The following is a 14,288-nucleotide window of genomic DNA, read 5'->3' as shown; positions in this document are numbered from 1 at the left end:
TTTTCTGGATCCGCGCATAGAACCCGTCCTTGCCTTTTACGATCAGTGTAAAAAATGTAAAACGAATTCATTAATTAAAATGAAGAACCAGAACATTTACCAGTTTATTTATCTAACACATACAAATATACTAGCCTCTCTATCATACGACGGAACAAATTATTGTTTCCGGGTGGTCAAAATTAAAAATATCAATTCAGCATTTTGAAGTTCTTTCAAAATCATGTAAAACTGATTAAAGTTTGATCTATAACTCGCTATTTGCTGTGATTTTTTTTACAACCGTACCATGTTTTTACTTTGACTGCCCCAAAAAATTAAAATAACTTAAGTATTTCCATGCACAAAAATATTATTATGTATAAAATGTTAAGTCCGTTGCATGTTCCACGTCTGTGTAGGTAGTTTTTGGCAGTTCTCCAATGTCAAGGTTTGATTTTGAGCTAAAAGTGTCAGACACAGGCCACTCTCCTGATGTATGATTTCTCCGGACTGAAAAATGCATATACTTGATGTGTATCAATATTAAAGATTGAAAATTATTCATTCATGCAGGTATCAACATATTAAGTTATGTATGTTTCGATAATCTGTGACATTTAAGGTGCAACATCCCTTTTTTATTCAGAAATAATTTATCTGTGGCATGACTCTGGCATTCATTGCCAAACAGGACTTTGTTTTAAACCACTGGGTACCATTTTGTACATAATAATTCATCCCAGAGAGAGTTGTGTCCCTTGTTTTAATAGGGACGTTGCACCTTAAGGTATTCAATGTATAATGAAGGAATATTAAACAATTTTGAAGCATTTTAAACTAGTTAGATATGTGTTGCTTGATAACTATGAAAGTGAAATGAACCAAATTCACATGACAGACAACATATAAGGAGCCGGTCATTTTGCACTTTGAATTTTTTTAAAGAGTTATTTCCCTTTGATGAAAAAAAGAAAAATTTTGTTTCGTCAAAATATCTGCGGTAAATGATTCATTTTATTTCATATTTAAATAAAGAGAAAGTTTATGCATGTATTAACCAAAAGAATTTTACTAATTTTAAGTTACTTTTTACAATATCTTAATAAAACATACATTGCCTATAGACTTCAATGCAGAATTCAAGGTGTAATTTGTTGGGCCATAATAAAAATTTTGAAAATTCCTTTGGTGGAGTATTTATATTTGATAACACCTTCAAAATGATATCATGATTAAGAATATCGGACCATTCATTTATTAGGTACAAAATGTGGTCGTTATACATCGAATACCTTAATTACTAAAGTTATGATAAGCACAGTCTGAAGCTATAGTGTGACATACTTGGTCGTATGTCCATTTCTGATTGGGGTTGGCTCCACACGGCACCGTTACCACATTCCGGTCCTTCTTATTCCAGCACAACATCCCGTGGCGTAATTCGTCATTTGCAGATATTTCCCAATACTGTGGAATTACAGATAAAAATATTCGTCATTATGGTATCACAGTGTCCATATTTTTTTAGTTCACAATATGCATTATGCTTGTTTAGTTCATATTTTTAAGAGGAGGCTATCACATACATGTAATTCCATGTAACCAATCGTAACTACTCGGTCATTTCCGTAACCACAATTATCGGTTACGGAAAAGGGCGAGCGCGATTCGAATTCAAAAATAACAGTCATATAATCTAATTACATGTACAGACAAACAGTACATCAATTAATTATTAACAAAGTTCATGTTAAATTGGCTTCTTCTTTTTTTCATTTTTAGATCTGAATTCTTCTAATTGAGAGCGTAGAATGAGCTAGTCATAATAGGACATTTGCAAACAGCATAAATTACCTGTGGACCTCCTCCTAGATGACATGGATAAGCTACAAGAATGTCTTTTGGGAAAAACGAGTTGGTTCGGCCATCCACGCACAAATTTGTTTCTCTATGTTGTATCTAAAAAAAAAGAAGACTTGGTTATTGCCATGCTATGGTCATACAAATTTTGCATGTATTCCAATTAATCCGAAACAAAATTTTTAAAGCAGTATTTCGATTGTTTACCATTCCTTTGGCTTTCAAATTCACAGGAACATAATAATGGACGTATTGCTGTATCGTATCCAAGAAATACTGGAAGGATTTACAGTTATTTCTCTTCCTTATCATCTGTCGCTCCGATATGTCCCCGCTATTGAGGCTCTATAATAGAAATGGAAATTGATTTTTATCAATTTTTTTCAAATGCGATGAAAATGACGTTCTAAAAAATCCAAAGTTAATCAAGACAATTGAGACATGATATGAAATACAAATGTATAATGTACATTTTACATACATGTAGTTGCTGTCGATCAATCACGGTTGTGTATTAGCCCCCCCCCCCTCCTAATATTCACCAAACACTGTTGATATTAAAACGATGAAACTTGCCGGGTTTCAAAAAGCCCAAATTTAGAATATCGCACTATTACTGAGTTCGAATAGATATTAGGGCGAAAATTAAACGAGGATGAAAATTTTTCCTGTACATATGAACTTACCGTCTTATTCCCGCCCATTTCCTGGAAGATTTTGGCGTAGTCGTCCATCCAGACCGCGATGACCCTGTCGTTGTTGTTGGGCCGCTCCTTGTCCAGGTCCTTTACCCAGGCTACGTTCCTGTAGAGATGTGCGGCGCTGGAACACGGCAACATCTCTATAGAGCCCCCACACTGCCACACCTACACAGAATCGTTTCCCACAATGTGTTTTTAAAACAAAAGCTGGTATATTAATTTTCCTGTACGAATAACTTTAATTTTGTTACTAGGCCAGCTACATAAAATATAATGTATTCTGATTTCTAATATACATATAAGATACTAGTAATTGACAAAGCTGTAATGAAATTGTACTTAAATCCGTTTTAGACCTTAATTTTGTCTTGTGGTTTAACCACAACACTAATTAAATGAATATAGTCATTCTTCAAACAATTGATACTGCTATGATTTATCATTCTTGGCTTGGGTTTGCTTTTTCATCGTTTTTTATAAAAGAGTCTCTTATATTTCTGTTTTCATTCAAGATTATTGGTTTAATTTTAACAAAGTGATTTAACTTAACAATCTGGGATACCTTTATGGACAGCTCGAACTGTTCAGCTCCCCAGACTTTCATACCCAGGTCAAAGCCCCCTAAGCTCTGGAAAAACGTTTTGTTGATTCCAAACGCCATGCCTTGAATTCCGGGGGACCTTTTAGAAAAAATGTATTTTTCTTTATAAACGATGTAACATATCATTCGTAAATGGATATATTATTTCTTAAATACATGCCAAAATTATAAATGTTTGATGCATGGTTTGGTCTAGTACATCATTTACTTTATAGGTGACAATTTATGTGGACGACTGTTAAGGTATTCTGATTTGGTCGGCACGTGATTTTCCGCCATGTAGAAATCGAAAGTAACCAAATAGACCGGGTCTTGTAGTTTGCTGCTGGTGATCTCAAAGGTGTCACGGTTGATTCCGCCCATTTTAGGAAAAACCATCACTTTTGGATCGTCTTTTATTCTTTGTACAAGTGGTTCTAACCAACCTATAAGAATGAATTAGATGCAAGATGCAATAAATCAAATACAAAAATGACTTTTATAACAGACGTTGTCGAAAATAATATGTCTCTAACTTTCTGTGTATACATTTTATAAATACAATCATGCAAATACATGCCTACCTGGTGCCAATTCTAAATGCGAATCCATTACAACAATGACGTCAGATTTTGCATTGTTTATCCCTGTCTGTCGTGACGTCATCAGCCCTTTACTTACAGGTAGTCGAATTAGATTCACCTTCGGAAGGTGTGAAAGATACAGCTTGAGTTTCGTCTTTAAATCGTCTGAAAACAAAGTTTAAATTGTGTAGACCTCGATGGAACTAAAATAAATTTTCATTGTACATTTGTTTTATCAAATAAACTTCGAATTACTTTGTATTACCTATATTGGATCCATCGTCGACCAAGATAATTTCTTTGAGTATGTTGGGGTTTGATTTGTCTAGAACACTATGCACTGTTCTAAGCAAAGTAGAGAAGGCTTCGTTTCTGAACGGTATGATCACGCTCACTTCCGGTAGATCGGAGTCATATTCAATGTCATAACACCTGTGAATAAAGAAAATCCAAATAACAAATGGAGATCTTATTTTGTATTTTGTGAGAGAGAGAGAGAGAGAGAGAGAGAGAGAGAGAGAGAGAGCAAAAGTGAAGTCCCAGTAATCATTGAATTAACTATGTGTGGTCATCTATATAGTAAGATACACTAAAATGCTTCGTCTTCTTCATGAAAGTTTTACATAGGGAACAAAAAAGAAAGTGAGCGCACAAGATTGTAAGTTTGCAGGAATCCTCGACACGAATTAATTGGGATTTAAATGTCTATAACCTCGAAAGGCTATGTACAGGTTTTAACAAAAATATATTATGTTGAGAGTCGAAGTACAATGTACATGGCTATTCCGGTTATTAAAAAACTCACAAAGCTTTCAAAAAATTGGCAATGAGAGGTAAACCGATAACTAGTTGGAAATGTTAATGCAAACATATTTTAATGAAGTTATATTGTGTATATCCTAAAAAACTAGTAATAAGAGAAGAATTTTTTTTATAGTGTTCATACAGCAGATCTAGAAATCAACAACAACAAATTAAAATATACCGGTATATTGTAATTCAACATCATGTTATAATAACAAACATTTTAAACAAAAAAGTTGATTTTTTAAAAAAAAAGAACACCAGGTGGATTTGAACCCAAAACACTGAATGTATGTATTCACTAATCCAGGACGAAACCACTGAGCCATGCGAGACTTGTCAATATATGCGCTATAAAGTACTGTTTGAAACAACACTGTCATATCAATGGACTTTGCTTTTTATCATTGAAAAAATAATTTGAAAAGTACATAATAAGTCATCTCTGGGTCATCTCTCCATCTTTTTTTAAAAAGCGACATTTTCAATGTTGAAATATGTTATCTTTACACGTTACAAATTTGTGGAGAGAAGACCCAGAGACAACAAAATCATTTTAAAACAGTTGTAAATAAGTAGGATTTTGCATGAATTGCATCGTGTTGCTATATTTAGACCCATATTCTAATAAAACCTTGTGCATTTCAAATATTTTCCCACTCATTCCACATCCAACAGAAACCAAATAACGGTTATAATTCGAAAAACATTCAAAATTAATTGATGAAATTTTCACTCTCCTTGTGCGCCCAGATTCCTGCCGAATCTACATCTTAAGCGCCCACATTCTTTGCAATATGAATACGTTGTCCTTTAAGTAAGACCAAAATTAATTTTTCTTATTGGAAGAAATCAGACAAGTTCATGTATAGACAGTACACGGTTCTCCTCGCTGACAAAAAGAATATATATCATACTGTACTCTTTTTCTAGTAAATCCGGTGGGAAACTCCTGCGGAGAGGAATGAGATCACTGACGTAAGAATTATATAAATAGACTTCATATCCCTTCTTGTAACGCTGGAGGTCATCTCCCTCGAGGTCACTTTCTTTGACGGTGACCCCTGACCCTTTCTGTCCTGTGGAACAAAGAATATTTTTTCTTTAGTAAAATGTTTTTATTGATGTTTTATGGGGATACAAAGGTAGGAAGCATTGCTGAAAAAACGCCTATAAACTTGCTTTAGATCGTGATTTAATATTGTCATAAGCTGTCTGAACTGAACAATCAAATTAGAGCCATATTAACATGACCTTGAACTCTCGGTGGGTTTCTTGCATCACAACAAGTAAAAAACAAGAGAAAAGCTGTCAATGGGACATCCAACCGCGTTTTGTTTTGCGTGAACAGCATCCATAATCCATTTGTCAACCCATCCAGAAAAACGGGGTACTCTGTATGCAATACTTTGCGAGAAAATAACTAAGTTCAACAGATGGCATTTTTTTCTCCATAAATTATCAAAAAATCAAATTCCAAGTAATCTCCACATCTTTAATATAAGTCCAATTGATATCGATCTGCAAAAAACCACCTTTCTTGAAAACTGTAGGAGGAGTTATCCGTACAATACGGGTAACCTACATGTAATGTTATGCGAGAAAATGACAGCTAGTACTTTTTTTTTTATAAAATACTGATCAAAACTCAAAATCCAAGTAATCTACACATCTCTGATATATGTTCAATTGATCTTCATACAACAACCTCCTATCTTGAAAATAGTAGGAAGAGTTGTCCGTACAATAAGGGGTGCCCTAGCTTTTGGCAGCCGCCCGCCATTTTCACCATTTCAATAACGGGACTTTTCTTTTGAAAAACCCGGTTAATAGCGCTGGTTTTGAGTGAAATATGCATACATGTAGATTGTGTCATCTTTAATAGCTCAAAAGCCATACAAATCTTCTTGATTTCAAGTAGCCAACAATTAAATAGACAGGCCTACGTCATATTTAAACAATAAAATGCTTTATTGTTTATATTTACATTTATCTTTTAACAAATTAATAAACTGATTGTAAAAAGTAAGTAAAATTTAATAAATTAAGTAGTACTGTTAATGTACATCAGTACGTTAGCTAAAGGAAACAGCCAAATCGTTTCCTATGGGAATGTGAGTCTGACATCATCATGATTATTTCGTGCAGTCCCTGATTTTTCTTAGGTCGCGGTGGTTTTCGACCAATCGATAAACGGGACATGTAGATTTCAGTTTGGCTGTTTCTATAGAACTATGAATTAACTATAAGTTTCAGTAAGAAATAGAGGGAATCATACTCGGTAGATGTAAATATTATTACTGTTTGAAACAACTACCCAAAGTCCAAGCTTTTGTTAAATGGTTTAAATTAGTAGGTAATAGGGAAGAGAAGTGTAAATAATGTAAACCACGAAAAAAATATTGGTAAACAAGATCATGTGATTTCGAATTCAATTTTCTGAAACTGTGGCCTGTAAGAGCATATGCGTTGTTAGGGCAGACAAAATTTTTTTTTTAAATCGTAAATATACAAATCAATTTTCAAACATGAAAAGGCCGCCCGGGGTTTTATTACAGTAGAAAAAAAATCATTTATCAACAAACAAACAAAAGAGAGAAAAGTGAGACAGATGCAATTTTTTTTCAGAAAGAATGAACACGATTAACTGATATTTTATTCAATCACTCTTTATAGGCAATAAACTTTGAAGATAACAGAAAATCAATTAATAGACAAACAAGATTAGACGTCGCGTAACAGATGAAGTTTCATCTTTTTTAAAATATGAATTGATACAATCTTACGCAACGGAACATATTAAAATTTCTTCGTGAAGAAAAGGACGTCTCTACGTAAACTAGACAGCTGTGCCTATGTCAGTATATTGTTTTCTATTAGACGTTGATCGTGACCGCAATAGTTGCAACGAATAAAAGCACTCGCGTAAAATAAATAGATGCATTAAAGGTAAAAATATGTACTAAGTGTACATACACTTATACAGCTACATTTACCTCGGGATGAGTGCTTTAAATAGAAGGCATTTTTAATATCATAGAGTATTTAGTTAAAATATATTTATAGACACGGTTACACAGTTACCGGGTTAAAAGAGTCTTAATTACATCTATTTAATTAATCAATTAACTCATGAATTGTATAAAGCAAAATCAATGGCTGTACACTTAACGTAGTTCAGCAGTGAATGAATGATGTCAGTCGTCTAAAATACATGTACGTAGGATGACACCGATTATATAACGTTTCTGTTCCATATTTTGGTCAACTCTTCCTTTCTGTTGGTACCCATGCAAAAGAATACAATGTTTGTCATTTCTTGTCGATTCAGGCAACAGTCATGCACAAACTTTTATTGGTTGACAAGCGTAGAAGGAGGAGTCCCAAAAGAAAATTGCACGCAAATGACCTGCAATAATTTTTACAATACAAACGAAAAAGCGAAATAATTTTAATAAATCAAAATCCAAGTAATCTCCACATCTCTGATACAAGTCCAATTGATCTGCAAAAAAACACCTTTCTTGAAAACTGTAGGAGGAGTTATCCGTACAATACGGGTAACCTACACTGTACATGTAATGTTATGCGATAAAATGACAGCTAGTACTTTTTTTCATAAAATACTGATCAAAACTCAAAATCCAAGTAATCTGCACATCTCTGATATATGTTCAATTGATCTGCAAACAACTACCTCCTATCTTGAAAATAGTAGGAAGAGTTGTCCGTACAAATAAGGGGTACCCTAGCTTTTGGCAGCCGCCCGCCATTTTCACCATTTCAATAACGGGACTTTTCTTTTGAAAAACCCGGTTAATAGCGCTGGTTTTGAGTGAAATATGCATACATGTAGATTGTGTCATCTTTAATAGCTCAAAAGCCATACAAATCTTCTTGATTTCAAGTAGCCAACAATTAAATAGACAGGCCTACGTCATATTTAAACAATAAAATGCTTAAATGTTTATATTTATATTTATCTTTTAAAAAATTAGTAAATTGATTGGAAAAAGTAAGTAAAATTTAATAAATTAAGTAGTAATGTTAATGTACATCAGTACGTTAGCTAAACAACAAAATCGTCTCCTATGGGAATGTGAGTCTGACATCATGATGATTATTTCGTGCAGTCCGTGATTTTTCTTAGGTCGCGGTAGTTTTCGACCAATCGATAAACGGGACATGTTGGTTTCAGTTTGGCTGTTTCTATAGAACTATGAATTAACTATAAGTTTAGTAAGAAATAGAGGGAATCATACTTGGTAGATGTAAATATTATTATGTTTGAAACAACTACCCAAAGTCCAAGCTCTTGTTAAATGGTTTTAAATTCGTAGGTAATAGGGAAGAGAAGTGTAAATAATCTAAACCACGAACAAAAAACATTGGTAAACAAAATCATGTGATTTCGAATTCAATTTTCTGAAACTGTGGCCTGTAAGAGCATAGGCGTTGTTAGGGCAGACGAAATATTTCTTTTTTAAATCGAAAATATACAAATCAATTTTCAAACATGGAAAAGCCGCCCGGGGTTTTATTACAGTAGAAAAAATCATTTATCAACAAACAAAAAAAGAGAGAAAAGTGAGACAGAAGCAATTTTTTTTCAGAAAGAGTGAACAAGATTAACAGATATTTTATTCAATCACTCTTTATAGGCAATGAACTTTGAAGATAACAGAAAATCAATTAGTAGACAAACAAGATTAGATGTCGCAGCACAGATGAAGTTTGATCTTTTTTTTAATATGAATTGATACAATCTTTCGCAAAGGAACATATTGAAATTTCGTCGTGAAGAAAAGGACGTCTCTGCATAAACTAGACAGCTGTGCCTCTGTCATTATTGTTTTCTATTTAGACGTTGATCGTGACCGCAATCGTTGCAACGAATAAAAGCACTCGCGTAAAATACATGTAAATGAATGTATGAAAGGTAAAACTATGTACTAAGTGTACATACACTTATATACATATGTAGCTAGATTTACTATGGGCTGAGTGCATGCTTTAAATAGAAGGCATTTTTAATAATATACATTATTTAGTTAAAATATATTTACTAGAAACGCAAATTACACAATTACCGGGTTAAAAGAGTCTTAGTTACATGTATTTATTTAATTAACTCATGAATTGTATAGAGCAAAATAAATGTCTGTACACTTAACGTAGTTCAGCAGTGAATGACGTCAATCCTCTAAATTGCGTAGAATGGCACGATTACATGTTTCTGTTTCATATTTTGGTCAACTCTCCCTTTCTGTTGGTACCCGAAAGAATACAAGATTTGTCATTTCTTGTCGATTCAAGCTACAGTCACACACTTACACTTTTATTGGTTGACAAGCGTAGAAGGCGGATCGAGTCCCAAAAGAAAATTGCACGCAAATGACCTACAATAATTTTTACAATACATAGAAAAAGCGAAAAGTTGTTGAAACTGTAATTTATAATTTAATTAATTAAATTATAGCTAACCTCTCTCTCTCTCTCTCTCTCTCTCTCTCTCTCTGAGAAAATAATAATGTATTTTTATAGTTAACTTACACAATGTTTAACATTTATAAGTATACTGTGAACAATCAAATTGGTGATACCACGCATTTCTTTCAAGTTTTGGTTTTAGAAATCGTCCATATATAATCAGTTTTATCGATAACAAAAGGACTCATGAAGGTCTATCAAATGGATCTAAAAAAATATATCGAACAATTTCTTGCAAGGTACGGTTTGTTTTGAAGATGAAATAGCACCGTTTATAACGTTTCTAGATCGTATTTTGGTCAAATCTGCCCTTGATATCCGCATTAGTACATGTACAAGAATGGTCATTTCTTATCAATTCAGACTAAAGGGGCAAAAATTACTTACATGTAAGAGGACAACACTTTTCATACCTATCTAATGATGTAACATACTTTTTGCAAAAGTGAAAATATTGAGCTTATCGTACTGCTTTTTAAAGATAGATCATAGGTGTATGGGTGAATAAAAGTTGTTTAAAGAACAAATTTGCTTATGCGTGTGCAAGATCCCCAGCCCAACAGCAACCCCAACACCCAACCTCCTAAAATAAGAGTGTCCATCGTATAGAAAGTGAAGACTTACCAGGTCCTTCAATATCATTGTTCACATGAAAATATGCCTTTTTTCGCAATGTCTGTGTTGGTGTAGTTGTGCGTGATTTCGATGAAAGCATCTGTTTTTCATGAATAGTCCTTATTGCTTTTTTATCTGACGACCACAGATAGAAGCATATAAATGGATATAACACAACCAAAAGATAGCACCAAGTTCTTTTCCGGCGGATCATGTTGAAAGAAATATATTTCATTGCTACCTTTGTTATGTACTTCACGTGGGTATATATTATTTTCTACATACATGTGATGATAATATGGAAGCCTTGCCGTGTTATTTCTGCTACTACTATCGGTTGTTGTAGTAGAATTGTACGTTAACGTTTAGGCAATTAACTTTTTTTAATGGTCCATGCGAATATAAAGGCAATTACTGTAAACCATCTTTTATTCGCATGCGAGAAATTTTCGCGAGGTTCGCGAGAGTCTCAACGTCGCGAATATTTCGCGCCGCGAACCAGTCCTTGTTGCATGGTTATTTTAGCGAGAGAGGTCTTTATAAGGCCTGGTCGTCAACATTAGTCGTCGCCAACCAGTTTATCGGAAGTAAATCGCGAAGTAAAATCGTCTCTAATAATTATTGGTTTACAGTAACATGAAGGAAAAAATATAACATACACCAGCAGGTTGTGGACTTTTTTATCGCAACCTTCATAGCCAATATGAAGTACCAAAGATATATTTTTATGTACAGTGTATACCGGTATATTTACAAAATTTTAAAGTTACTTTACAGAAGGAAAAAAAGTTGGTTGTCTTTCTGTATACTAGTAATCATTTTTTAAATGTTGCTAGTTTTCATGAAAAGCAAACTTAAAAAGTACAAAACAAAGCATTATTTAACGATATATGAAATGGCAGTTGAATGTTTATTAACACTAACCGAAGAAACATAATTATTTCTTTGAAATATACACCAGTTTCAAATGCATTTATTGCAGAAATTTATTTTGCCATTTACTACTCGGGCTGCTGTTCAAACACTAGTAAATTAACCTAAACATTTTATTGATACGATTTACATGTATAATAATTGCCTTATACTCACTAGATGTAAAAAAAAATGACAATTTTGATAAAAATTACTAAAGATGTCCCTTAAGGGTTTCTGTATTAGTAAAAAAATATCTATTAAACACAGAGAAAAATGAAAGACTCCAAGAAGATGTGTAAATTGATCTCCCGCCAGATGTTACATTCAGAGGTTTAAGAAATGTATGTAAATGAGAAAGGTTGCTCCTGTCATAGTGCATTGATATGCCGTTGACCAATTGAATCAAATTTTTATTTGGTTTGCTGGCGACAGGCTCTAATGATCAGTTACTAGCATATACTAGAATCAATTTATTTCAGTCGATACATGTACATACAAGGGTTGATCCAAAAGTAATGTCACACTATGCACCGCACTTCTCATGGGCGCTGTATTGTGTAAATTGATATTATAAATATCAAAATTTTTGTAACCAAATTTTAAATTCCAATTAAAAATTTGATTAAATTTCGTTGAATATTTAAAAAGATATTAATATTTATAACATGATATATACATGACATCGCCGCGTCATTAAATTACGTCTTTTTAAAGGTTTTTATTCATACTTCAAAATTTGAAAAAGCTCCAACCAACATTAACTGATGATTGACGAAAAAGTGACGAAGAAGTTTTCTGGTCAATTTTTTCTTTGAAAGAAATTTTTCGTCCAACCAGAAGCACTAATATATCGTCAAATTAATAAACATTAAATGGTACATGTGTCATAATTAATGGTTAGCACAACATTTCAGAACTGGTCCTTTTACAATTATCACTCTCCCATATAATATTTTGCTATTCAAAGAAAGCGTGGTTTCGTCGTGATTTTCTCGTGTAATCGTTTGGCTCGTTTGTCAACACAAAACCAAGTCAAATGAATGCTCTATCACAGCTGTCACATTCAATGAACATCAATACTGGACAAACAAATTACCGATCGGACTAAAATTTCTTTTAAAAAAGAAGATGAATAAAAATCAATGCTAGTGCAATCCTTGACTTTCAAACTTATCTAGATCTGGACATCACGTTGAGGACATCGATTTTAACAGCATCCCCTACCGCGAAATCAGATATGGCTGCACATTGTTCACACCTTTCAACCTCAGTCCTGCAATATGGTGCACTGTAAGATTTGTATTCAAATATATAATGATATAAATCGCTATCGGTAAATGAAAGAGGTCGAGGCCCGTAGACCTTAACACTCACGTGAGTTATAATTACGATATCATCTAATAAATACCTAATTCATCAATTATTTATTTTTATTTAACCTGTACTAAAAATATTAATACTGCTTAAAAATTTAAATATTCTTAATCCGTGCGCAAGAACAGAAAAGTTATGGTCATTAGAATATTAGCACATTTGATAGCTGTGTCTTAAAACGTAGAATTCTTCATAGAAAATTATTGCCCTTATGCCTAAATCGTCATGACTAGAGGCAATACATTGCACAGTTAACGTATTGATATTCTTCGTAATTGTGATTATAAACACACATTTGCAAAACCTAAACAAAACTTTTCTTACTCGAGGGTATTAAAAATTTGGATTATGGATAAATATATTTTGAAGGGTTTTTTTTTATTTTTGATTGGGGGGGGGGGGGGGGGTAAAGTTTACAAGGTATTAAGATACATGTAAGTTCAGGTTGTAGTCGCAGAGTAAAGAATAAAATGATAATTATTACTCAAAATTGTCATGTTTTGTATGGTCCACACATGAACCAAAACGAAATCTCTCTCTATTTACTATTAGTAAATTTAATTCAAAACCAATGCTCTATCTCTCTCTCTCTCTCTCTCTCTCTCTCTCTCTCTCTCTCTCTCTCTCTCTCTCTCTCTCTCTCTCTCTCTCAGGAAAAATGCCTTTATTTAGGAAATAAAACTAACCAGGTTTTCTATTATGTGAACCTATATGCACTATTCTGCAAGAAAATGACTAAGTTCAACATGGTATTTTTTCATTAAATTATCAAAAATGTAAACCCAAATAATATGCACATCTCTTAGATATGTATAATTGATCTACGAAACAACAACTTCATATCTCGTATCTCGAAAATCCTAACAATAGAGGTGCCCTATATGCAATATTCAGCGTGATAATGACTAAGTTCAACATGGTAATTTTTCATAAATTTTCATAAATTCAAAAATCAAAATCCAAGTAATATGCACATTTCTGATAGATGTTTAATTGATCAATACAATAGGGGTACCCTTTTGGCAGCAGCCGCCCCCCGGTCATTTTCACCATTTTCAATCAATCGGAAAATCCGGTGAAAAATCATTTCCAACTTTTTTTTTAGCTTTTGAATCAGGTGAGCAAATAATTTTACTGTTCTCATTTATTAACAAAAACACGTTTTTTATTAAGCCAAAACGGCTAGTCTGAATTTGTTTCATTTTTTTTCACAATTCGAATATCTCATGTTTACAAATATTTAATTGCATAATTACACACGATATAAAATATAACATAAAGCAAATTTATTATGATTTGTTTACAGTACACTATAGCTATACATGCTGTACTTTGTAAAACACAAAACCTCATTCAATATAATATTTGCGAGTTTTTCCATCT

At 33.1% G+C, this 14,288-nt stretch overlaps 1 protein-coding gene across 1 annotated transcript; it reads right to left on the bottom strand.

Annotated features, from left to right (window-relative positions):
• Positions 1–70: 70 nt before the first annotated feature.
• Positions 71–10,889, bottom strand: LOC105318443 (polypeptide N-acetylgalactosaminyltransferase 5). The gene is made up of 11 exons (XM_034444219.2): positions 10,626–10,889; positions 5,434–5,590; positions 3,973–4,139; positions 3,708–3,872; positions 3,353–3,569; positions 3,106–3,223; positions 2,529–2,708; positions 2,050–2,187; positions 1,837–1,941; positions 1,327–1,449; positions 71–492 (listed from the first exon to the last, which is right to left on the bottom strand). The coding sequence occupies exons 1-11, from the start codon at positions 10,849–10,851 to the stop codon at positions 370–372; spliced, it is 1,719 nt and encodes a 572-aa protein (XP_034300110.2). The 5' UTR covers positions 10,852–10,889; the 3' UTR covers positions 71–369.
• Positions 10,890–14,288: the final 3,399 nt, after the last annotated feature.

This window comes from Magallana gigas, chromosome 2 (assembly GCF_963853765.1).
Source record: "Magallana gigas chromosome 2, xbMagGiga1.1, whole genome shotgun sequence".
In the NCBI taxonomy this organism is placed as follows: Eukaryota; Metazoa; Mollusca; class Bivalvia; order Ostreida; family Ostreidae; genus Magallana; species Magallana gigas.
Note: the sequence above shows the minus strand (reverse complement) of the source record. Positions and strands in the feature narration are given on the sequence as shown.